This window comes from Lampetra planeri, chromosome 34 (assembly GCF_965212315.1).
Source record: "Lampetra planeri chromosome 34, kcLamPlan1.2.h2, whole genome shotgun sequence".
Classification (NCBI taxonomy): Eukaryota; Metazoa; Chordata; class Hyperoartia; order Petromyzontiformes; family Petromyzontidae; genus Lampetra; species Lampetra planeri.
The window spans coordinates 8,945,260-8,969,841 of NC_136140.1; the positions used below are offsets into that span (position 1 = coordinate 8,945,260).

Consider the following 24,582-nt stretch of genomic DNA (forward strand, 5'->3'; position numbering starts at 1 on the left):
GTTAATGATGTTTCAATTAAAAGTGATCCATGTATTGAATCGTGCAGGTATCGATTGCATGTTTCCCACTCGAGGAGTTTGTAAAAGCCTATTGAAGACACACTTCTATATTCTATTGCCCACATTGTAATGTGTTTACCCAGTATTGCATGCATTACATGATTTCTGCATTGCATGCTTTCATTGTTAATTAGCTGTATAATTATTGACAGTTTTCATTGCTTATCTATCACTGCCGCGTGGTGCTCGTGAAGCACCTTGCTCCAAGTGATTGTGAAGGGAGCTATGCTAACTACAGACTGATTGATGATGCTCATTACTTTATGCAAATGATATGCTCACGTTCCATTTCGGCTAACGGGTCAAACAAAAACTATACAAACGCGACGTAAAAACTACCAAGGAAGTGGAAACCTAATGAACCTGCTCAAATAAATGAAATCTAACGTATAAACCTAAAAAGAATTGTGGCCACAAAACGTGACAATTCATCAAATCGCAGGAAGGAGTGGATCATCGTGGATCATCGTCAGAGGCCTGCACCTGGTCAAGTACAGACGACTCAACGTAAATAACTATTTTAATATTTTACCAGGCCCACTGAGCTATATAGCTCTTTTTCAATACCCAGTTAGACTGAGCCCCCTGGGAGCTCACACGGACGACAGAACAGTGGCAGCGAGTCATGGTCAAGGGTCACCGTGACCAGTGCCGCCGATTCCACCGCAAACTCCCCCATCGCTTTCTTCTGCCAGATTACGCCAATCGTCGCGATCGACACCCGACCTTAAACTTCTGAACAATTTGGCGGTGGGGGGGCTGGGGCGGGGGGGGGGTGTCACGCTGACTAATCACGCACGTTTCAGAGTAGCCGCTCCACATCTATGCACCATTTAGAACAAACACAAGGAGCCATTCACTGCTCCGAGTGAGCGTGGACCGAGGGCGTTGCTCACACCGCTCGGCCAGGAACACGGCGAATCAACAGTGCGACTGCGGCTCTTGTTTTTACCCCCAAATTTTTATTTTCCCCACCACTTCCGGTGCCGCAGTCAAGGCTGCCACGGTCGGTACCGGGAACGGGCGAGCGCCAGGGGGCTTCGTGTGCCGTGAGCAACGAGCCAGCTAACGCGTAGCTAAATAACGAGTAGCCCGTTAGAGAGTAGCCGGCTCACGAGTAGCCAGCTCACGAGTATCCGTCTAGCGAGTATCTGGCGATAGAGTAGCCAGCTCACGAGTACACCCCAAGGATTAATTTAGTGTGCGTACGCTCGTGTCTGCGCACGCTGTGCATGAATGGGGTGCGGCGCTGGTCAGCGGCACCGCGCTACAAACCCGGCAGACTTGAGGTCAATAGGTGACGAACATCTGAACCTGCTCTGGAGCCATTCCCCTCGGTCGACTCAGCCTGAAATAGCCGGTGCGTGCGGTGTACGAACGTCTGTACATTGCCAGAGGGTCGCCAACGCGTGAAAGTATATGTGGGCTAACTTTGTCTTCATATGTATGATCATGTATGTGAGTATGACCGTGTACAGGGCTTAATTTTTCACTGAAGGTTCTCCGGGTCACCGGTTCGACTGGAATAGGTGACACGTGACTCGTGGTAGCCACAGCCAGGACGAGGGGCATACTGGCAGGTTTTCGGCCTGAGGGCGGAAACATTTTCGGTTCGCCGATCCAGACAGACCCCCGGCAAAAATGAAGCCCGGAGTACGCCAAAGAGCAACGAGGCTTTTGAACATAACAAGGAGAGACAACGTTGAAAGTGAAGATTTGAGTATTAAAACCAGAATCACTGCTGAAATTTGCTAAGTGACAGAAACATAACAGAGTTGGGGCAGGACAATCAGATGACAGACGGGCGAGGCTCACGCTGGGAATGGAAGCCAGTAGAGAGAGGAAGAAGTAAAGAGAAAATGAGATGGCGAGACGAGATGAGAAGGTGGCAAGGAGCTCATGAAAAGTGGAAGATATTCGCGGAGGCTTTTCCCCAGCAGTGGCGGGGGGGGGCAGTGCGGAGGGAGGGGGGTTGGGGAGGGGAGGCTCTTGACCATTAACGTCTTCCTGTGGGAGTGAAACTGAAACACTGAGAAAAAACCAACGCAGAATAACGGGGTAACACCCCTGACTTAAAGCTTTCGTGACTGCCGGAATTCATATTCTTGGGTCTTTCGGTAAAGTCACGTAGATAGGTTCAAAGAAAATAACAAAAAATAAAATAACCAAAAACTACTTTTTTTTCTCCTGATGACGATTGCTTGTGTTGCGATCGAAACGTCGTGGTTATTTTAAGTTATTTTCTTTGAACCTATCTACGTGACTTTACCGAAAAACCCAAGAATACGAGATAACACTCGAAGCTCCGCGCGCGTCGAAGCCGCACACTGACCCAATAGCTTTCACTGCGGTCATTTGAGATGTTAACGGCTAAGAAAGCAACAACGGACTCGACCGCAAAAAAGGGGCCTTCAGACTGCCTTAATAGAACATTTGCCGGCAAAAATTGCAGCGGTGAGGAGACGCTCGGTGCGCAAAGGCCCCTGCCTCCCGCCTGCCTTCTCTCCAAATAACCTCACAAACCGCGTGGACGTCAATTCTAATAACAATTTGGAATTCGTCACGTGCACATTTTTTTTTGTGTTCACTCTCAAAAAGAGAGGGAAGAGAGAACGATTCTGAGGTGCGGGAAACCGCGGCCTGAACCGGTGCCATTCAGTGCCCAAGTCTCTGTGTCCCGATGTCGGGATGTTTTGGCAACTCCAATGATGAGTTGTTTTTTTGATACACACGTGAGAGGAAAACCGGAGTGCTTGGAGAGAGAAAAAAACATCCCACACGTGCTAATGGGTGGGAGCACTCAGTCTCCGTCGAGATGGAAACGCCGATGGAAATTAGCTCACTCGCTGTACTGCCATCGCACCCTGGCAAAGCCACGTGATGGTGACCCTCTGCACCCACGGGTAGGGAGGCAAGTTTTGCAAACGCGTGTGTGATCCGCCAACCCCTCGCTGCCTCCACAGCGCTTGCAGGGTGTGAGGAGGTGGTGGTGGTGGCCAGGTGGTGGTGGTGGTGGTGTGGGAGCAGGGTCGACTGAGGGCACCGCCATGGGCTATTTCACACCGTCTCAACAAACACCGCTCCCTCGCCGCGGCTGCCGAGTTCTCACTCCGCGCTGTTATTGCAGTTGTCATCGCGCGGCGTGTGACGCCGTGGACGGAGCGTGCTGGCCCCTTGGCGTGTCACGCCGTACACGTGCGTGGGATAGTGTGAGCGCGTGGGATAGAGTGCGTGGGGTAGTGTGAGTGCGTGGGATAGTGTGAGCGCGTGGGGTAGTGTGCGTGCGTGGGGTAGTGTGAGTGCGTGGGGTAGTGTGAGTGCGTGGGGTAGTGTGAGTGCGTGGGGTAGTGTGAGTGCGTGGGGTAGTGTGAGTGCGTGGGGTAGTGTGAGTGCGTGGGGTAGTGTGAGTGCGTGGGGTAGTGTGAGTGCGTGGGATAGTGTGAGTGCGTGGGGTAGTGTGAGTGCGTGGGGTAGTGTGAGTGCGTGGGATAGTGTGAGTGCGTGGGGTAGTGTGAGTGCGTGGGGTAGTGTGAGTGCGTGGGGTAGTGTGAGCGTGAGTGCGTGGGGTAGTGTGAGTGCGTGGGGTAGTGTGAGTGCGTGGGGTAGTGTGAGTGCGTGGGGTAGTGTGAGTGCGTGGGGTAGTGTGAGTGCGTGGGGTAGTGTGAGTGCGTGGGGTAGTGTGAGTGCGTGGGGTAGTGTGAGCGTGAGTGCGTGGGATAGTGTGAGTGCGTGGGGTAGTGTGAGTGCGTGGGGTAGTGTGAGTGCGTGGGGTAGTGTGAACGTGAGTGCGTGGGATAGTGTGAGTGCGTGGGGTAGTGTGAGTGCGTGGGGTAGTGTGAGTGCGTGGGATAGTGTGCGTCATGATGGTGAGCGGGCCCGGGTAAAACTACGTGGCCGGGAGTCGGAACCTTTCCCTGTACACCTTGGGGTGCGACAGGGATGTCCTCTGGCTCCCACATTATTTAACATCTATTTCGACTGCGTAGTTCGTGAAGCCTTCAATAGCTGTACCGGGGGAATTACCATTTGGTACAGATATAATGGGAGGCTGATCGACGCCCGGGTGCGATCAAGGGATGGCTCCCTATTGGTCAACCACGTTATGTATGCCGATGATTTGGTAATAGCTGCTCATTCAGAAGAGGAGTTGGAGACGCTGCTGCTGAGACTGGAGCGTGCCACTAAGAGGTGGGGCCTTACCATCAGCCCCACCAAAACTAAGCACCTGCCTGGGTATTTTGTACCATCGGGCACTCCACCCCCACATCTCCCAATCGGTGATGGGGCAGTTGTGGAGAGAGTGGAGAGTTTCCCATACCTGGGCAGTGTGCTTATGACCGGCTCCAGTTTATCAGCAGAGGTCTCACTCCGAATCAGTCGAGCGGCAATATCTTTTCATCGGTTGCGTAACGCTGTGTGGAAGCTACCTGGTCTGTCGCTCCGCACGAAGCTTCAGGTCTTCTCGGCCACGGTCATTCCCTCCCTTCTCTACGCTTGCGAAACGTGGACCCCCCTAGTGGAGCATCTTCGCCGGTTGGAAACATTTAGGCTGGCCTGCCTACGATCCATCCTGGGTTTAACCAGGCTGGATTGTGTGAGGAGCTCACAAGTCCTTGAAAGATCTGGGCAAAGTCCCATCAGTGAGCTCCTCCGGCAGGCAAGGCTGCGTTGGCTGGGTCATGTAGCCCGCATGCCCAGCCACCGCATGCCTAAACAGCTTTTGTTCGGCCGGATCGAGGGGGCTAAACGGGCGCGGCACGGGCTAGAGAAGAGATGGAGTGATGTGGTACAGGAGGACGTGGAGCTGAGTGGACTTGCCGATGACTGGTACCAGCGGTGTCAAGATCGGCCTCAGTGGAGGAGGCTCGTGAAGGACGCTACTGGGCAGTTGGAGGCAGTCGCCCTCCAACAACAACGGAGGGCGGAGGAGCGACGCTCACAACAACGAGCGGAGCGCCGGGTGGCTAAAGCACAGCAAGTTGGCACAGTAGGGGGCACAGGTGGTGCATCAGCCAGTCATCTCGGTCATCTCGGTCAGTCGACCCGTGGCACCTGGGTCTGCCCCGTGACCTCCTGCCAGCGGGCGTTCGACACTTCACGTGGCCTCAGGGTGCACATCGCCTGGCACAAGCGTCGTGGTGACGTCACCGCCACTTAGTGGCGAATGGCGGTTGTTGTTGTTGTTGTGTGAGTGTGTGGGGTAGTGTGAGTGCGTGGGATAGTGTGAGTGCGTGGGATAGTGTGAGTGCGTGGGATAGTGTGAGCGTGAGTGCGTGGGATAGCGTGAGTGCGTGGGGTAGTGTGAGTGCGTGGGATAGCGTGAGTGCGTGGGGTAGTGTGAGCGTGAGTGTGTGGGGTAGTGTGAGTGCGTGGGATAGCGTGAGTGCGTGGGATAGTGTGAGCGTGAGTGCGTGGGGTAGTGTGAGTGCGTGGGATAGCGTGAGTGCGTGGGGTAGTGTGAGTGCGTGGGATAGTGTGAGCGTGAGTGCGTGGGGTAGTGTGAGTGCGTGGGATAGCGTGAGTGCGTGGGGTAGTGTGAGTGTGTGGGGTAGTGTGAGCGTGAGTGCGTGGGGTAGTGTGAGTGTGTGGGGTAGTGTGAGTGCGTGGGATAGTGTGAGTGCGTGGGGTAGTGTGAGTGTGAGTGCGTGGGGTAGTGTGAGTGTGTGGGGTAGTGTGAGCGTGAGTGCGTGGGGTAGTGTGAGTGTGTGGGGTAGTGTGAGTGCGTGGGGTAGTGTGAGTGTGTGGGGTAGTGTGAGTGCGTGGGGTAGTGTGAGTGCGTGGGGTAGTGTGAGTGCGTGGGGTAGTGTGAGTGTGTGGGGTAGTGTGAGCGTGAGTGCGTGGGGTAGTGTGAGTGTGTGGGGTAGTGTGAGTGCGTGGGATAGTGTGAGTGCGTGGGGTAGTGTGAGTGCGTGGGGTAGTGTGAGTGCGTGGGATAATGTGAGTGTGTGGGATAGTGTGCGTGTGAGTGCGTGGGGTAGTGTGAGTGCGTGGGATAGTGTGCGTGTGAGTGCGTGGGATAGTGTGCGTGCGTGGGATAGCGTGAGTGCGTGGGGTAGTGTGAGTGTGTGGGATAGTGTGCGTGTGAGTGTGTGGGGTAGTGTGAGTGCGTGGGATAGTGTGCGTGTGAGTGCGTGGGGTAGTGTGAGTGCGTGGGATAGCGTGAGTGCGTGGGGTAGTGTGAGTGTGTGGGATAGTGTGCGTGTGAGTGCGTGGGGTAGTGTGAGCGTGTGGGGTAGTGTGAGCGTGAGTGCGTGGGATAGAGTGCGTGGGATAGCGTGAGTGTGTGGGATAGTGTGAGTGCGTGGGATACTGGTGACCCGGGTTCGATTCCCACTCACGGCCAACACCGGTGACGATTATCTGAACCGGTCCTGGGTCTCCTCTAGGTCGACTCAGCCTCAAATGAGTACCTGGCACGATGTGTAAACATCGCCACTAGGGAGACAAAGATGGTCGGGTGTGGTGCTGGCCACCCACACCCTCGTGTGCCGTGCCGGCCCTTTATATGTGATCGCTAACAGCACTTGCCCCTACAGTCAGTTAAGGCTATACGGGGGATCTTTGTCTTTGTGTGTGAAAGGATATGCAGCGATCGATGACGTAGTGGTGGTTAGCGCACTGCGCCGCAAACCCAAGTGACCCAAATTCTATTCCCAGCCATGGCTAGCATCAGGGGCGCCGCAGAGTCGAGATGTTAACAACCTCGCCTGGTATGCAAGAGGTCGCCGATTCGATCTCGACCCCGACGCCTGTAAATTCGGAGTGTGCTTGTTCTCTCTGTCTCCCCGCGGTTGCGTCGATTTTTCTCCGGGGCCTCCGGTTTTCCCCTCCACATTTAGCAACACGCGTTCAGCATCTTTGGCGGCTAAAAACATTTGCACGTGATAAGCCACTTCCTTGAGTTATCATTTGTGGCCAGGTCACTTTTGAAAAAGAGACACATGGCTCAGTGCACCTTACCTTGTAGAATAACAATTGTTTGTAATTGTATAGTTATTATACGAATGAGTCACTTTAAGATGTTTTCTTGTTCATGTTTTTGTTTTTTGTTTGTTGCGGTTGCACCCGATTCAAGAGCCTAATGGCTCACAGGGCGATACCAAATAAATGAAACTGAAACTGATATTTCGATTTAAAGCTTTCGTGACTGCAGGGATTCATCTTCTTGGTTCTTTCGGTAAAGTCACGTAGAAGGTAAATAACAAAAATAAAACATAATAAAATAATTCTCACGACGTTTCGGCCACAACGCAAGCAGCGTTGGTGAAGACCAGGTCTGTCGGGGAGACAGCGTCGGGGAGACAGCGTCTGACGCTGTCTCCCCGACAGACCTGGTCTTCACCTGAGGATGGCTGCTTGCGTTGTGGCCGAAACGTCGTGAGAATTATTTTATTATGTTTTATTTTTATTATTTTATTATTTCCCTTCTACATGACTTTACCGAAAGAACTAAGAAGATGAAACTGATATCTTAAACGGTCCTGGCCCCACCGCCCTCATCATCTCGTGCTGACCATCACGGTGAAGTATGGTTAAACAACTCCCGCGACTGGCACAGGGTGAGGTGGCCTTCCTCCAATGGTCGTCATTCGAATGTGTTCATAGCTGTTTTACAACTCAGTCTGCTCAATGTCTCCTAGGTCGACTCAGCCTTAAGTATATCAACAGCATTGCGAAAAGAAAAGACGGGCAGGCATTGTATAGTGATAACACCAAGCCCTCGTGCACCTTTGCTTGCCTGAGTAGGTGCTCGCAAACAGTACTTGCCCTGGTAGTTTGTTAAAGGCTATATGAGGAATATTTGGCTTTTGTAAATGGATTGTGTAATGCTGCTGCTGCGTTGGCAGTGGTGCACAAGCACCATAAACACAACTTCAACACATTCATCAACAACACCGTGGGTTTAAAATAAAAAAATATATATATATAATAGGCGACATTTCAGGCAATGGCTCTTCTTCATAGCACATAGAGAGGCCAGCGAGATGGAGTTGATGACGAGGGTTAGAGGCTGCACCTAACACCATGGGGCCTGATGTGAATTACTTTTTGTTTTTAATCTAGTGGCCAGTCTTGAAAATTGGCACGTGAATAGCCACTAATACAGGGTGCTTCAAACATTTTTTAACACTACCGAGAATTGTCAACAATACCAGGAGAAATGTGCCTCCGGTCTCTGAAGACCACCTGGAGAAGATTACAGGCACGTGTTGACAATGATGGCGAACAAGTAGAGACTGTTTGACTTCTTGAAGTTACTAACATACATCTGTTATCATGTTACAGAGTATTATCCGTTCTTTTTCCATTAAAAACGAAAGTCCCATATAAATGTTCACATTTTTTTTAAAGCACTTCGCACCTCCGATTACCACGGTTGGCTACGTACGGTGCAAAAGAAGTTCAACAAACATGGACACAATTGAGAAACAGGCAAACCCTTCGAGAATCAAACGAGTATTACTCCCACTGAATAAACCCCATTCATATCTTAAAGTAAATTTGTAAAAAGGTGCCTCTCGTGACACACCTTTGTGCGAACATTCTCATCGCGTTGAACGTCGCGAGCTGGAGTGCCACGCTCCCTCATGACCCCAGTGACCCCAAAAGCACGTGGCGATGTTCTTGCACGAGCGGCAAATACCTCAATACGTAAATACATCGGTGGGGTGTTTTGCTTTTCCGCGCAAGCGCTTGAGAAGACGTCCCTCTGTGTTACGGCTTCCAAACTTTGACGAAGTGCGTTCGACAAAACCTGTACGTGGCACATTCACCCATGACTGATGGCATCATTATTGTACTCGTAATAATTGAAATTAAGCAAGCTACAACTGCCAATTGCATTGTTAAAAACGGATGTCCCATATATGCAATTATGGTTCATTGCATTCCTGTTGCCTCACGTACGTTTAAAAACCCGAGTGTGTGTTCAACTTACCACTAACAGAGTGGGGTGAGGTAGGGGAGCGGTGGTGCAGTGATTCGCGTAATTTTATGATTGCAGCCGCTTGAGATTGATTCCCAGCCACGGCTCAAATCTGTGGCCAGTGATTTATGAATTGGTCAAAGGTCGCTCCCTTCACCAACCAGCAATGACCAGGGTGGTGAAGTATGGTCAGCGTGGCCAAGCAAGAGCCCACGAACGATGTGGTGCGGGGCAGTCATTCATCCAGCAGTGGATTGACAAAAGAGCTGAACGCATTAAATATATAATAAACCACGAGCTACGAAGTAGTGTAATTGATGTACCACATAATCAGTTGTGCATCCTGGCAAGACTCTGCGTAATTAATTACCTAATTAGGTTACTGAATTATCGAGCCACCAGCTCTAAATTGTCTTTTCCTCGTGAGCCGTTTATAATCAGGTAATTAACAGCTAATTTACAACTGGCTACAATTACAGTGTGGATTTATACACGAGGAGTCTAAAGGGGCAGCTGCATCTCAGGATGAAACAGTGGGACATAAGCATCCTGGGCAAAGGATGTCTTCGTTATTTTGCTTGAAAGAAGCATTCAGTCATGGGCAGCATAACTGAGGAAGGTGTTGAGTCGGGATTTGTTCGGGGGGTTGGCAGGGAGGCAACAGCCCAGAATACTGAGGGAAGGGAGTTCCAAAGTCCAAACTATGGGGGCAGCAGAGGGGAGGTCGACAGCGCGGACTCTCACTGAGCAGAGGCTGACCGGCCTTTGACATTCGCAGGCGTGGTTGCGAGTGCAAAGATTACCTTGGAGGCGAGTAGGGTGAGATGGCCCATAAGAGGCAGATGAGTGTGAGGAGGAGAGTGTAGCGAGATGATAGGGGAGTAGAGTGAGATGAGATGGGGGAGGTAGGAGAGTGCGTGGAGGGGAGTAGAGTGAGATGAGAGGATGGAGGTAGGAGAGTGCATGGAGGGGAGTAGAGTGAGATGAGAGGGGAGAGGTAGGAGAGTGCGTGGAGGGGAGTAGAGTGAGATGAGAGGGGCGAGGTAGGATAGTGCGTGGAGGGGAGTAGAGTGATATGAGAGGGGAGGGGTAGGAGAGTGCGTGGAGGGGAGTAGAGTGAGATGAGAGGGGAGAGGTAGGAGAGTGCGTGGAGGGGAGTAGAGTGAGATGAGAGGGGAGAGGTAGGAGAGTGCGTGGAGGGAAGTAGAGTGAGATGAGAGGGGAGAGGTAGGAGAGTGCGTGGAGGGGAGTATAGTGAGATGAAAGGGGAGAGGTAGGAGAGTGCGTGGAAGGAAGTAGAGTGAGATGAGAGGGGAGAGGTAGGAGAGTGCGTGGAGGGAAGTAGAGTGAGATGAGAGGGGAGAGGTAGGAGAGTGCGTGGAGGGGAGTATAGTGAGATGAAAGGGGAGAGGTAGGAGAGTGCGTGGAAGGAAGTAGAGTGAGATGAGAGGGGAGAGGCAGGAGAGTGCGTGGAGGGGAGTAGAGTGAGATGAGAGGGGAGAGGTAGGAGAATGCGTAGACGAGAGTAGTGAGATGAGAGGGGGGAGGTAGGCAGGTCAAGTAAATGGAGAATCGTGAAGATTGCAAGTTGCGACCCTGCGTTTGATCTCGGATTGGACTGGAGGCCAGTGGAGAGCTTAGATTATCTGGGTGGCATGCTCGTGTTTATGTGTGCAACCAAGGAGTTTGGTGGGATGTTAGATCAACTGGAGTTTGGAGATGGGAGATTTGGGGAAAAGAGAGACTTGAGGGATTTGGGGAGGCGGTAGAAAACTTGCGGTTGTCGATTATGAATATTATGAAGGCATGAGTGCGGTGTGTGTAACGGGTTCACGTGAATCCTGCAGCCACAAGTGGCCGCTACCGACAGTTATAACTATTGCAAACAACAAATATTTATTGTTGAATCGAATTGTGACCCTGAATCGTGACAATTCACCACATCACCAGGTGATGGAGAGGGGGCCGGGGGCATGTGAATGTTGACATCCATACTCAGTCGGGGCGCCACAGTGGTGAGATGTTAACGACCTCACCTGGTATACGGCTGGTCGTGGGTTTGATCTTCACCCTGATGCTGAGTAGGCACTGCTGGAGTTTGCATGTGTTCCCCGTGGCCGCGTGGATTTTTCTCCGTGTTCTCCGTTTTCTCACTCCACATTTAGAATCAACAATCACGCGTTTAGAGTATTTGGCTGCTTGAAATTTCCACGTGATAAGCCACTTCGTTCGGCTATCATTTGTGACAGCCAGGACGCTTCTGGCAAAGTGCTGTATAGCTCAGTGGGCCTTACCTGGTCAAATAGAAATAGTAGTATCACGCTGAATGGGCACGAACGCTGCTGCCCTCACTGAGCAAATTGACCTTTTATTCCAAGCGGTCGCCTTCCCTTGACGGTGACAACGACGGCTTTCACCGGGCAAATCGTCGCAGCGCCCCGCGGACGCATCTGCAGCCCGACTTTCTGAGAGCCAGCGACGCAAATCCCACCGCGTGGAAATGCCCCGCGGCTACGAACGCAGCTCTCGCTCCCTCCGCCACTGCTCCAGCTCAAGTCACGACGTGTGAACCCCCCCCCCCTACCACTCCCCCCGGTGGCCCAGCCGAGACTGGGCCACCGCTAAAAAAACTAAAGCAACCGCGAATAAATAAATAGACAAATAAGTAAATAAATAACAAGCAAACCCGGGGGAGGGGGTGGATGCAAATGACACGACGGACAGGAAACAACAAAGACGAAAGAAAAAGTAAACGTGTTTGTTTCCACACATCCGCTTGAACTGCGACTAAAGTTGCTACCCCTTGCAACGGGCTTGTATGGCGGAGTACTCGGACGAGAGCGATGACACGCAGCAACGTGGTCAAGCGAGTTGCCTTGGCCACGCTTCTTCATCACGCTGGTCAGAGCCAGTTGGTCAAGACGGGGGAGCATAGGGAGCAGCAGTGGAGATCGCTGCGCTGCCCTCTGCTGCCCACCAAGTAGCCCCGCAGCAGCCCTGGCAACGCTCTGACGTGCATGTCGGTCTCTAAACGAAACTAAAACTATTTTTTATTTTACCAGGTAAGGCCCACTGAGCTATCTACACCTCTTTGTCAGAAGCGACCTGGCCACAGGTGATAGCTCAACGAAGGGGCATATCGTGTGAAAATTTATGTCGGCCAAATACTCCGAACGCATGTTTTCAAAACGTGGAGGGAAAAACCAGAGGACCCGGAGGAAAATCCACACGACCACGGGGAGAACATGCAAACTCCAAATATACAGGCGGCAGGGTCGGGATCGAATTCACACAACCTCCTGTATACCAAGCGAGGTAGTTAACATCTCGCCACCGTGGCGTCCCAAAGGCTGAGATGGAAAGTTCTTGGATAGTCACCCATTCAAGAACTCCACAGGCTCAAACCTCCTTAGCTTGCTTTCGAGATCTGGTGAGATCTGACGGGGAGAGGTTATTGAACAACTCGAGGCGCGAGACGAGAGAGGGGTGCTGTTAGTGCGGCTTTCGAGAAACAATGTTCCACTGTGCTCACCTCCCTGGCAGGAAACCTCTGACAGTGGAATACTCCCCTTCTGAAGTTTGTCAAAGTAATTCATTGGATGGATTTTTTTCCCTTTTTTTCACCCAGAGGCTATGGTTGTGGGGTTTCGTTTTTGTGAGCAAATGGAAATGTTTACCCGCTCCGGCTTGGGCCTTTACTGCGTCGTCGAAACGCAAGCCGCCATAAAGAAACGGAGCGCTTTAAATTTAAGAATAAATCAAATAAACCGTACATCAATGGGAGCTAAACTGCATAGCTAGCACGGTAATTGCCAAGACAAACATTCTAAAACAGCTCCCAACGCGACGTAAAAAAATCATTGCGCAAAGTTACCGAGCTGAGAAATTGAGTGGCGTGCTCACCGATGCAAACACGGCCCTCCACCCACGAAAATGTTGTATCGCTCTCGCGTTACCCTCGCCAATTACAAAAGGGCCTCGCTCAAAACTTATTACGGCCCCGAGGGGCGCCGGTCAGGATTTGGTAGTGGGGGAGAGGGTGGGGGCGCCCGCTGCGACACTCACCGGGGCTGGCTCCGCTTGGCGGTGGTGCGGTCACCTCCAGATGGGGGGCCCCCGTCGGAGGTGGGGGCGGCCGCGTGGGCCTCCACGTGCCTCGCTGTCCTCTCGCCTCGAGCTGGGCCCTCGCCTCGGCCTGCTTGCGCTTGTTGCCCGGCGCGCCAGACTTCCGCTCCCTCGCGTCGTGAAGGTCGCCGCGGCGTGTCTCCAGGGGGTGCTTTTCCCCGTTCGCTCGTGACCTTTTGGGCGCCTTCGTGGCTTTGAACTTCGACGGTGATTTCGGCGACGGTTTAGACGATGGTCTTGACGCCTCCTTGTTGCCGGCTTTGACGGCGCCAAACTTTTCAGAGAAGGTTTGGTTCCTGCCTTGCTCCAAGGCAGTAGTCTTCTCTTCCACGTGGCCGGCCTCCTCCTCCTCCCCACTCTGCCCATCCTCCCTGCCGGCCCCACCGTGTTGCGCCTGCTTCCTGGGCGCCGTTGTTCCGTCTCCGTGCAAGGGGAGAATAACCGACGCGGGGGTCGGGCTATACCTAAGCGAGGTTTGTGGCGCGCGCCCGCCGTCGCCGCCGTCGTTCAATCCTCCGGCCGGCACCAGCGGCTCCGGCGTTGGGGTCACGCTCTCGACAGCACCTCTCGGTTCTCCATTGGGCGCCATGCCGTCCTTGTAGAGTGGCAGCACGAGCGGCGGGAGACGTTCCGCGCTCGCCTGGGAGACTCCGCCAGCCGGCGAAGCCCCCCCTGTGTGACCGCCACCGTTCTCGTTGTCGCTGCTGCTCTTGTCGTCGCCGTCACGGTCGTGGTCGCCGTCGTCGCCGCGCTCGGTGCCATCTCCGCCGGATCGGCATCCGGGCTCCGGGTAGCACAGGAGCTCCCCGCCCACGTCGGGGCAGTGGCACACGCGGCAGTCGGGCAGGCGGACGGTGAAGCCGGCGTCGTACTCGCGGCCGTCGGGCGCCACGCAGCCGAGGCGCGCGCACTCGGGGCACGCGTCCGGCGGCGCCCGCACGTCCACGCAGCCCGGCGGCAGCTCGGGGCATGGCATGAAGCGACAGTCGATGGAGCCGCCCCCTGCCGGGCACCGGCACTCCGTGCTGCCGTCGTCGACGAAGTACGAAGCCCCTTCCGGGACCTTGGACGCACATGCGGGGGAGAGGCAACACTCCACGAGGTTCACATTTAGTACGTACATATGTACCTTGAACTTATTTCGCACCGTACGTCGCCAACCACGCTAATCAGAGGTGCTGGCGGGGAAGGACAACAAACTAAACACAAAAAGCAGTTCTAAAGAAGTGAGTTTATCAATCTAGATTTTTAAATGCATAGCTTTGATGGCTTCCTAATGTCGTGGTGTTATTTCACTCGGACAACTTTTTCGTTTCTTCCATGTCACTTAATTTGTACAGAACTCCTCGCGTTCAACACCACGCGTCTCCGTCACAACTCCTTCTCTTGTACTGCTCGTCTGTACAGCTAGCCTGCTATGTTTCCCTCTGCTAGCTTCTCCACTGCTAGCCTCTCACTATACACTCCGCTAGCTTCTCCACTGCTAGCCTCTCACTATACACTCTGCTAGCTTCTCCACTGCTAGCCTTATCACCCTCACACTTAGGATTCCTCGAGCCTCTCTACTGCTAGCCTGTCTACCCTCACTCCTCCAACCTCGCCCCTGCCTCCAGCAGGGGATCAGCCAACACTGCTGGAGAGGACGAGGTGTGGAGAGTGGGGACCCGGACTTCTCTTGAATTCACTCTTGTCTTCACTCCAACCAACTCAACCCCTCTCGCCTCACACGTTCCCCTTTTATCCCCCTCCTCATTAAGTGACCCCAGATGGCCCTCATTAGGCCAGCGTCCTCCCCACACCTCACGCACGTGGTTTCCCTATTATCACCACTATCTCTCGCCTCCGTGGCGCCTACTCCGCGTTTGCATTTGCAGCCAGCCAATCACTGCCCTCTTTCCCTAATTGCTGGCATCTCTTTGTCTGCTTTCACCCAGGCCACCCGCCTGCACCTGCTTGTCCTTAGCTGACCTCACTGTCTGCAACCCCGTACATAATGCAACTGCTGTTTGCAAACCCTGCACGCAATACGCCATTACACTAATATAGGATGAAAGAGCATTCCATGTGGCCATAGAAGCGTATCTGAAAGCGTGCGATGCAGTGACCGTCTATCATGCACATTTAATATGCCTGCGTGATAAACAGGGTTGTGCGTGGTATGGTAAAATAATCCTTGAGGCCAGCGTAACGTGACGAGACCCTAGTATCTGGCAGTGTGTTGACAAAAGAAGGCTTTACCTGCCCATGTAAGGTTGCAAGAGATGTAATGTGTCTGTAATTGAGTAAATACGTCACGGGATTCACGTGAATATTTTTTGTCACAGCAGAGGTGTGTTAAGGGCCCATTCTGACCGGAAGGAACTATGGGGACCAACATTTGTTCTCCTTGCTAATCTCAAGGAGGAAGACTTTCCTGGAGACTGCAATAGCCGCGTAGGTTTTGACAGTCGTGCTGCTCTACGGCTCTCCGATGTGTTTTCTGGTTGTACCACGCGCTGTTCGGCAATATGGCCAACTTTTCGATGCACGTGCCGAACTGCATCCAGTTCCCAAAGAAGCTGTGGTGGCTATGCACGCGGCCTGTAATACAGCACTGTGGAGGTTGCGAGGGTTGATGGATCACCACACAGATGTTGTGAAACTCCCCTCCCGTGGGGATCGAGGGGGTGCCATGTCCTGGCTCACCAGGGCAAAGCAATAACCACCACCTGTTCCATCTGTATGGGACAGAGTGTATCCTCCTTCCATCGCAGTATGGGGTTCATTCTCATTAGTAAGGGGATTGTTGGTGCAGTGGTTATCGCTGGGTTATGAACTCTGACCTAAGACTGATTCCTGGCAAACGTTAACAGTGGTGAATGATACCTGGACCGATCCTGGGCTCCCCACCCCCTGCCTTTACAAATCCCTACTGACCAGTGTGGTGAAGTATGGTGGAAACAACCCCCACAACCAATACACGTGGAGCGGCCTTCATCCCGTTGTGGCTTTGACAAAGGGCGAAACATTCTAATGGGAGGTGACAGCGACTCATTAGTGTGGCATTTGTTGTGGACTGAACCCAGCAGTATGGGGTTCAGTCTCGTTAGCAATTCACACGGACACCCACACGCAGGGGTGTGGGGACCCTGCCCTGTGAAGGCATGCGAGGAGACGGTGAGGGCCCAACTCCTGTGACCACCAAGGAATCGTTTTTCCCCGGTTGAGAGTGAGCGGCGGTGGCATTGGAAGACTTGCTGCACGCCGAGCTCAATTGTCAGCCATTTGTGGATCAAATTTCTGGTGCTCCGGTTTCCTCACACATGTATAAACCCTCATTAATGGACTAAAAAAACGATTTAATATATTGAGGACTGCAGAGCTTGGGCAATTGGTGGCGCCGGCTCACTGCGTAGCTGCTGATGCTGCCGTCCCGCTCGTCCAGAGTTCCTCTTCGCGCCTCTGAGTCGTTCTCTCTCTCTCTGAGAGCGAGCGAATACTTGTGCACGTTGTAAGTTGAAAGCATATATACACGTAATGTTCACCATGAGCTAGATTACCCTGGCAATGGTCATATGTGACTGCTCCAATGGGTCGCCCATGCCAAGATCTTCGTCTAGAAACCAAGTGCCTCGACAATACATGCCAACACTGCATTATGCAACGCGATAAAACACCCGCTCTGTACCTTTATAGGATCTGGCCCCACGGCATTGGCCGCCCTGCTATCGGGATACTGCAATTCTCAATTATAGCAAAAAATCATATAGTCACCGTGATACTGTATGTGTATGGGTGTGGGGAGCGGGAGTATAGCGGTTAGCGCGCTGTGCTACGAACCCGGCGACCCGAGTTCGATTCCCGCTCAAGGCCAAAACTAGTGACGATGATCTGAACCGGTCATGGGCCTCCCCTAGGTCGACTCAGCCTCAAATGAGTACCTGGTGTGGTGTGTAAAGATCGACACTGGGGAGACAATGGTGGCCGGGCGTGGTGATGGCCACCCACCCTCTCGCGTGCCGTTCCGGCCTTCATAGGTGCTTGCTAACAGCACTTGCCCCAACAGTCTGTTAAGGGGGATCTCTGTGTTTGTCTGGGTGTTTTCCATCATGACAGAAATACAGAAAGCCAATGTGGGGATATGAGCTACGGTGATGGAATGGGCTCGCACTGACCCTGCTGGTTAATATTTAGAGCCCTTTTGTCCATCCACTGCTGGATGAAAGCCTCCCCCCGTACGTGGGTCAATGCGTATCAAGGCAGGCAACGTAGATGCGGGAACATAGTGCAGTACAACAATAGATGTCACCGGACTGCAAAATGCAATGTAGTCCCCACAAGCAGCCTGTAAACGTCTGTGTTTTATGCATGTTAATCGCCAATCCGAGCACTAAGCAGGCTCAAACCTACTTAGTTTCGGAGATCTTACAATATCGAGCACGTTCCGGGGTGATTCGCTCATGAGACTCTGGTCGGGCACGAAGTAGCCAATCACATTTACAAGCTGCGAGAGCCCAAATGGCGCTCATGTTCAATGTTACGGTTTGCCGTGTTCTGCATGCCATGCTGTAGTCCCGTAAACCGTGAAATGGGCCACGTTTAATCAGACAGGTGACGGCATATCTCTGCCACGCGTGACAAAACGCTGGTCAATTCTCTCAGCACAGCCGAGACGTGCAGGCCAGCACAAATCCTCTTTACGATTGATGCGCAAAATGCACTTGAACAATCGTCATCAACTGGACGTCTGTGAAAAAGAGCTTCAGGGCTCACTATTCCTCCACCACAAAATACATATTCTGATAAACGCGTGCCTTCCCGGTAACCCACAAGATCGCGAGCCAACGTTCTTAACCACTGCCGAACGAAGGCCCTCTCAACGAGCGTCCGCGCCATCTCTAAACGGGTGGGGGCCGCACGTGCGGCTGGCTGCAGGGGGTTCGGCGTCGGCGTTCACCTTGCCGTTGGTGAACCCGGCGGCCACGCAGTCATAGTACTGGTAACCGCGGCAGGCGCAGCCGTGGCGCAGGCACGTGGCGCAGCAGGCGCCGGGCTCCAGCGTCTCCTCCACGCAGCGCTCGTCCTCCACGCACTCCACGCCCGTGCAGTCCCCGCCGCCGCCGAGCGCTGGACCCCCGGCCCGAACACCGTCGCCGCCGCCGTCACCGTCGCCACCGCCGTCACCGTCCGACGCCGGCGCCGAGTCGCCGAGCGCCAGCGCGCAGCACGGGCGGAACGCCGACGGGAGCACGAGGTGGAGGAGGAGGGAGAGCGCGACGCCGGCAAGGAGGCCGGCTGGTTGGTGCGGCTGGCTTCTCATCGTGCTTGGGCGGCTAGGGAGCCTCAGGGGCTTCCCAACTTTTGCGAGTGGCGTCCGTCTGAATTAGCCAGGGCAGAGGGAAAGCCAAGGGGATTGCGATCAGTTCAACACTGGTGTTGGGGACGTTAAGTCTCTGGCCGCTGCGTCAGCTTTGACGATGTTGGTCGTCTCCACGTGGAATTGCGTCCATACGGCTCCATGCCAACCCGCTGCCGGGTGAGGGCCTCGGCACACAGTGAGGGCGGTGAGGGTTGTGCGACTCTACTTCACCACGCCAGTCGGTGCAGGTTTGAAATACAATAAGGTGAGAGTGCAGTACAACAGTGCGATATTCTGTACTGCCCTCTGCTGCACCCAGCACGTAGCCCCGCGGCTGCCTACAGCGACCTTCCCCGAACCTCCGATTAGCACGGTTGGCTACGTACGTTGCGAAAGAAGTTCAACATGCATACAACGTGGAGTACATGGCACCCATCAGTCCAACAACTGCCCGGCGGACTGAACCAACCCCACTCAGCTTCTGACATCAGACGAGATTGGGCACGTTTCGACTGATTTAGTCGCAGGCTCTCTGTATGTACTGGGAATTAAATGGGCACGCGGCCCTTGTTTATAGGGCTGCAGGCGAGTAGAGAACAAGGAATAATGGAATCAAATGCAGCCCTCGTGTGTATGTGCACACAAAAGGCAAAGACAAAAATCCACAGTATATCCTTAACAGACTGTTGGGGCAAGTGCTGTTTGTGAGCATCTATGAAGGCAGGCACGGCACACGAGGGTGTGGGTGGCCAACAACACGCCAGATCGCCTTTGTCTCCCCAGTGGTGATGTTTTTACACAACGCACCAGGTACTCATTTGAGGCTGAGTCGACCTAAGGGAGGCCCAGGACCGGTTTGGATAATCGTCACTCGTGTTGGCCATGAGCGGGAATTGAACCTGGGTCGCCGAGTTTGTAGCGTAGCGTGCTAACCTCGACACTACCGCTCCCCACTTTGTATGTATGTGCACACATACGCATACACACATGCATTAATTAGTATTATTCTTGTGCTTGTATTCCAAGGAAAGCCTCACTATATCTAAAGACTTTTTTTTAAGGAGGGCCCTACCAGGTTTTCACAGTAATAGGCGATGTTGCTGCTGCTGTATGTAATCCCAATTGAGTAATTTTCAGGTTTTTTTTTGTATAATTGAGATGTTCGACCAATACCAGTGACATTGTGTGTGTGCCATGGTGGCAAAATGTGAAATACCTCGCCAGGTGAATAGGGGGGTTTGCATGTTCTCCCCGTGGTCGCATGGATTTTTCTCCGGGTCCTCCGGTGTTTCCCTCCATATTTAGAAAAATGCATTTAGAGTATTTGGCTGCAATAAATGTCCACATGATAAGCAACATCGTTGAGCTATCATTTGTGGCTACGTCGCTTCTAAAAAGAGCTATATGGCTCAGTGGGCTTTAATTGCTAAAAAATAAAAAATTTGAATTTTTTTAGCTATGGGAGGAAACCAGAGCCCGGAGGAAACAGAGGGGGGGGATATACAAACTCCACAAATAAAGGCATCAGAGTCAGGTATCGAACCCAGGACTTTAATGCCGCAAGGCACGTGTGTGTACTTGATTACAAACGTAAACACTTTCAAGCATGGTGTGTTTACGATGCCCACGGACGTTAGAATCAGTGGGTCAGTAGAATCCTTTAATCTGCCATATAACGACCAATCCGATATATATCTTGGAGTATTTAAATTTGACTATGCACACGAACATCCCACTCCTGTTGGACGCAAGAGCCTCAACATAAAAATGCAATGAAGAATATGCAGAAAGTCGCCTGGACCATAACTGTCTCAGAGTTCTTGCAGTTATTCAATCTCAGCCAATAACCCTCAGGGGATTGAACAACAGCACTCCACAAACACTCGACTTTTTAAACAACGCCATCCAATTGAGTTATTAGACGCGCGCGGAACCCATCCCGTTAAAATTTCACCATCGAGACGTTTCGCGAAATGTGTTTTATGTTTATTTTCTTGCGCATCATTAATAGGAACTTACCCAAGGCTGCACGCGGACTCCAAGATCGTTCTTTCAAGACATGAAATATTAACTGTGCCTTGCCATCCTTCACAAATGCCAAATCTGAAGCCATCTGCAAGACTTATGCACCAGTGTGAAATGCCTGTTGTGTTTGGCTTTGCATTTTGAGCACATATTACTCGAGCCGGTGCAGAATTTATTTTTGTCCGTCTTTCTTCACAGAGACAGACGACACGTAAAACGAAATGAACTCGGAGCATCTGAGATACTGACCAGAGACCCCAATATAGCAGCAAATCACATGGCGGGACAATGTGAAGCCCACATGAGTGACCAAGGTTTTTTTCTTTTGAGACATCAACTGAGCCAACAGGAGGAAAGAAACAGAACACCACTAGGCAATGTCAACACTCCCCATCAACTAAAATACAATTTTTTATCTAAGATTAGATTAAATCCAGCCGGCTCTCTGCGTGACGAAAGAAAACTGATCTCGGGCAATTTTTTTCCCTCTTTCACAAAACCACTTTGTAAGTCAGCAAATTTCATTTCTCAAAATGCCTCGTGTATAATGCGCCGCGAGGAGGGTTGGTTCCAAAAACGATCGCACCAAACCAGTTTGTTACCCTTCCTATCAGCGGTGGCTGTTGACGGAAAATAATATTTTCTTACACACCACCAGGCATTCATCGGACAACAAAGCCAACGCGAGAAGCGGCATACCGGTTAGGAGAAGGCGTCGCAGCTCAAGCGTCCCTCCACCTCCACGGGGCTGCCGGCGGGTGCTTCAAAACAAATCTGCTTCTGACTAAAATCCCCTCTGAAGAGGTGCAGACGAAGCCGTGACGAGAAGGACGCAGCCCGCGCCACCGCCGCCGTGCGCTTGGACAGATGACAGCGACTTGGACGCCCGCTGGACACCCGAGAGGCGTACGTCCTGGCGAGCGCAAATATTTTCAACGCGACGGGGGTAGATGTGTCACTTCCCTCCCTCTCCCCCCTCTACCCACCAAAGACGTGGTGCTCAGGAAGGCCGGCTAGCTAGGTGCGGGGAGGGGGGGTTCCGAGCGAGGGCTCCGAGACGGTGGTTGTGGTGGTGGTGGAGTGGTGCGGAAAGGATTTTGGGAGCTGTTATTTTTTTTGGGTGGAGCAGAGGGCGTGAGTGTTCACCCGCCGTTGGGATTTGCCGTCTCCACCTCCTAAATCGCCACCCCCCCCGCCCCAACCGACCACACTCCTTGCCCGGCCAGTGGAACGTGATGACCACACGTGAGGCGTGGCACCCAGTGGTGGCCCTGCAAGGAGGCACGCCCAGAGGGTCAATTGTTACGTAAGTTCAATCAGAGCGGCGTTGTTATCTGAAACGGCAATTACAGTTTTGAATTGCAATTCATTACCAACGATGCAATGAGAATTGTCATTGATCCCTGCCTTGCGAGATGCCCGATGGACCAGAAGTTGGTTAACAAGAATCAACAAATTATGTAAAAAAAAATCACAGCTGAACTATTTACTGGCAACACTACTGCATGGGTTTTGTGGTTGTGCTGTTTAAGTGTCCGACGTGTTTTTTGGGTTCCCAGTCAAAACATTCCAACGTTGGGTCGACGCTGGCATATGGCTGGAACAATTAGGCACGACGTCGATGTTTCGCTCCGCATGATGGGAGCTTCTTCAACTCAATTCCGGAAGAATCTCCTGGGACGTGGCGCAAAACGTCGGACATCGTGCCGAACAACACGCGGCTGTGACCCGAAAATGCTTTGAAAGGTGCATGCTAAAACTGCTGCAGCCTTCTAGCAATGCAAACATCATCTTTAGTTTTGCACAACAGCCTTCTTCAGTACAATTTACAAGGCTGCATTATTCCTTTGCCGAACCCATGGCATCTGTACCAAATCCATTAAATCATTTAAAAGAAAAAGCTTCTCACGTGGGGCCACACACACACACGCACCACCCAGCACACAGGAACGACTGGCAGAACACACGGAGCTTTATGTACACTAAAAGTACACACACACACACAGCCCCGTTCTGTATTGTGTGGCGCGTACAGGCAAGCGGTTTGCAGTGCTTTAAGTGAGAACGGGTGTATTTGTGCGTGCAAGTTGCATACAATGCGAGCTAATGTGGAGAGTGTAGCACCAGAGCCCGGCGCTTGCGAGCGTAGACTTCACTCCGCCTCCCAATGTTTATTTGCGTTTCCTTCTCTCCCACAATTAAAGGGGCGCACGCGTAAACAAGCCTCTTCCAGAGCTCATTAATAAAGAACTCCGTCCATTGGGCTAAGTGGATGTGTGGCTCTCTGGGTACACTGACATGTCCACGTAAAGCAGCCTTTTTGTCCCTCCACTGCTGGATTACATCCCCCCACCCCCCAGGACGTAGAGGATCATAGGGAATGGCAATTTGACCATAATACACAACGCCGAGCTTGTAAAGACCAGGAGTATAGACATGATAATATTAATTACTTATTTATCCAGGGAAGCCACACTGAGTTGTATGACTCTTTTTCAGAAGGGGCCTCCTACATTGGGATTTTAATCTGAGATGTGTTCTGCCAATTCACAAGTGGGAAGAAACCGGAGGGCCCAGAGAAAACCTGTGCATGCGAGGGGGCAACGCTCTATCGCCGTACAGATTCAAACTGATGGTGATTAGCCCACTTGATGTACCGTCACATCTTGGCTAGCCAGGGTATGATACCTCGATGCTCTTCAGGAGGGAGCTTTACAACATTGGGGCGATCCATCAACCCTCATCTTCACAGTGCTGGACTACAGGCCACGCGCGGAGCCACCACCGCTTAGACGTATGGCACAGCAGTTGATGTTGCTGGCCCATCTTCAACTGCCCACTGCATAACCCCGAAACCCCATGACAACGCATTTGTGTAAAGTGGTAACCCAACCGAGTGCTGTCCAGGCTGGGGCCTGCTTAGCTTCCGATATCCGATGAGCTGGCGTGCATTCCAGGTGACTTGATCATGCTCTTTTATAGCGCTGTGTACACATCGTAATAAGCAACATATACCAATGTGCTGAAAGAAAAACTTTTAACAAGTGTCTAGAGTATTACCTGCTATGACACACGAGGCTCCAGACACATGGACGCTGGCAAAGCACTGGGAGATGGAGAGAGGAACGCGCAAGTTAGAGGCATCATATTGACTGGGCAGGATATGTCCCTGGAAAGGATGATGGCCCGGTGATCGAGACTCAATCCATTGAAAATCAAAGGAGGGAACACACCTGAAAAGACATCCATCAAGAGACGGATCAATGAAACCAGCTTGGGTGCAGGAGCCACATGGGTTGTTGCTTTGCACAGCTTCGGGAGGCCTTCACGAAGCAGTGGATAGATCGTGGCTGATGAGTATAATTATCGCTAAATAAGTATGTTACGCAAAAAATACGTACAGGTACGTATGTACAAATTCCTTAAAGTGGGATGAAAACTCGTGCACCCATATTCAACACTCAACAAATTAACTTTACAACATTCTCTGTAACAATCCCCAAACTTACACACAGGCCCTTTCCATGTCCCATCCCCACCCAAATCAGATAAAAACAAAATTACACTACTGTACACATACATACATTCATCCAGTGATGGCCCGATACGGACAGCTGCAACTGGACGGGCCCCAGAAACATGCGGTCTCACTGCCGGAGTTAAGCAATCGAATATGCGCCCATACACAACTATTCAACGTTAAGAGCATTCATCACCCGGGCTTGCTGTACCACGTGGAATTGTGTTCATGATTAACCACGTACAGCCAACCGGACTCCAGCTTTTAAGATGCTGCCAGGTTCCCCACGCCGGCGCAGTGGAGGCCCTCAAACCGCACATCGCTTACACAGCGGTTCCACCCCCACGAAAATGAGAGCCTGGCATCAAGCGCATTAAAGTTGAACTCGGTGTTGTGTCCGGGCATATCAACAAAATATGTTTAGGTCCATCAGCGGGTCAATATTAGCCGGCAGCAAGCACTTGTTTAAGCAAACAAACTCTGGACCATCCATAATACGGGTTTTTTTGGGGTTAGATCGCGTAAATATCATACAATCTGAGTACCACGTTTCGCCAGTAATTACAACCAGCATCATCAGGCGACAGC

General features: G+C 52.2%; 1 protein-coding gene across 1 annotated transcript in view; it reads right to left on the reverse strand.

Moving 5' to 3' along the window:
• The window catches only part of FBLN2 (fibulin 2), a 74,441-nt gene extending 52,873 nt beyond the window's left edge, over positions 1–21,568 (reverse strand). Inside the window, exons 1-3 of the mRNA XM_078610667.1 lie at positions 21,174–21,568; positions 18,048–18,468; positions 13,052–14,174 (exon numbers count right to left, since the gene is read on the reverse strand). Of these exons, the coding sequence (XP_078466793.1) occupies positions 13,052–14,174; positions 18,048–18,410 (1,486 nt within the window). The 5' untranslated portion in view covers positions 18,411–18,468; positions 21,174–21,568. The remainder of the gene's footprint in view (positions 1–13,051; positions 14,175–18,047; positions 18,469–21,173) is intronic.
• Between the last annotated feature and the right edge of the window lie 3,014 nt (positions 21,569–24,582).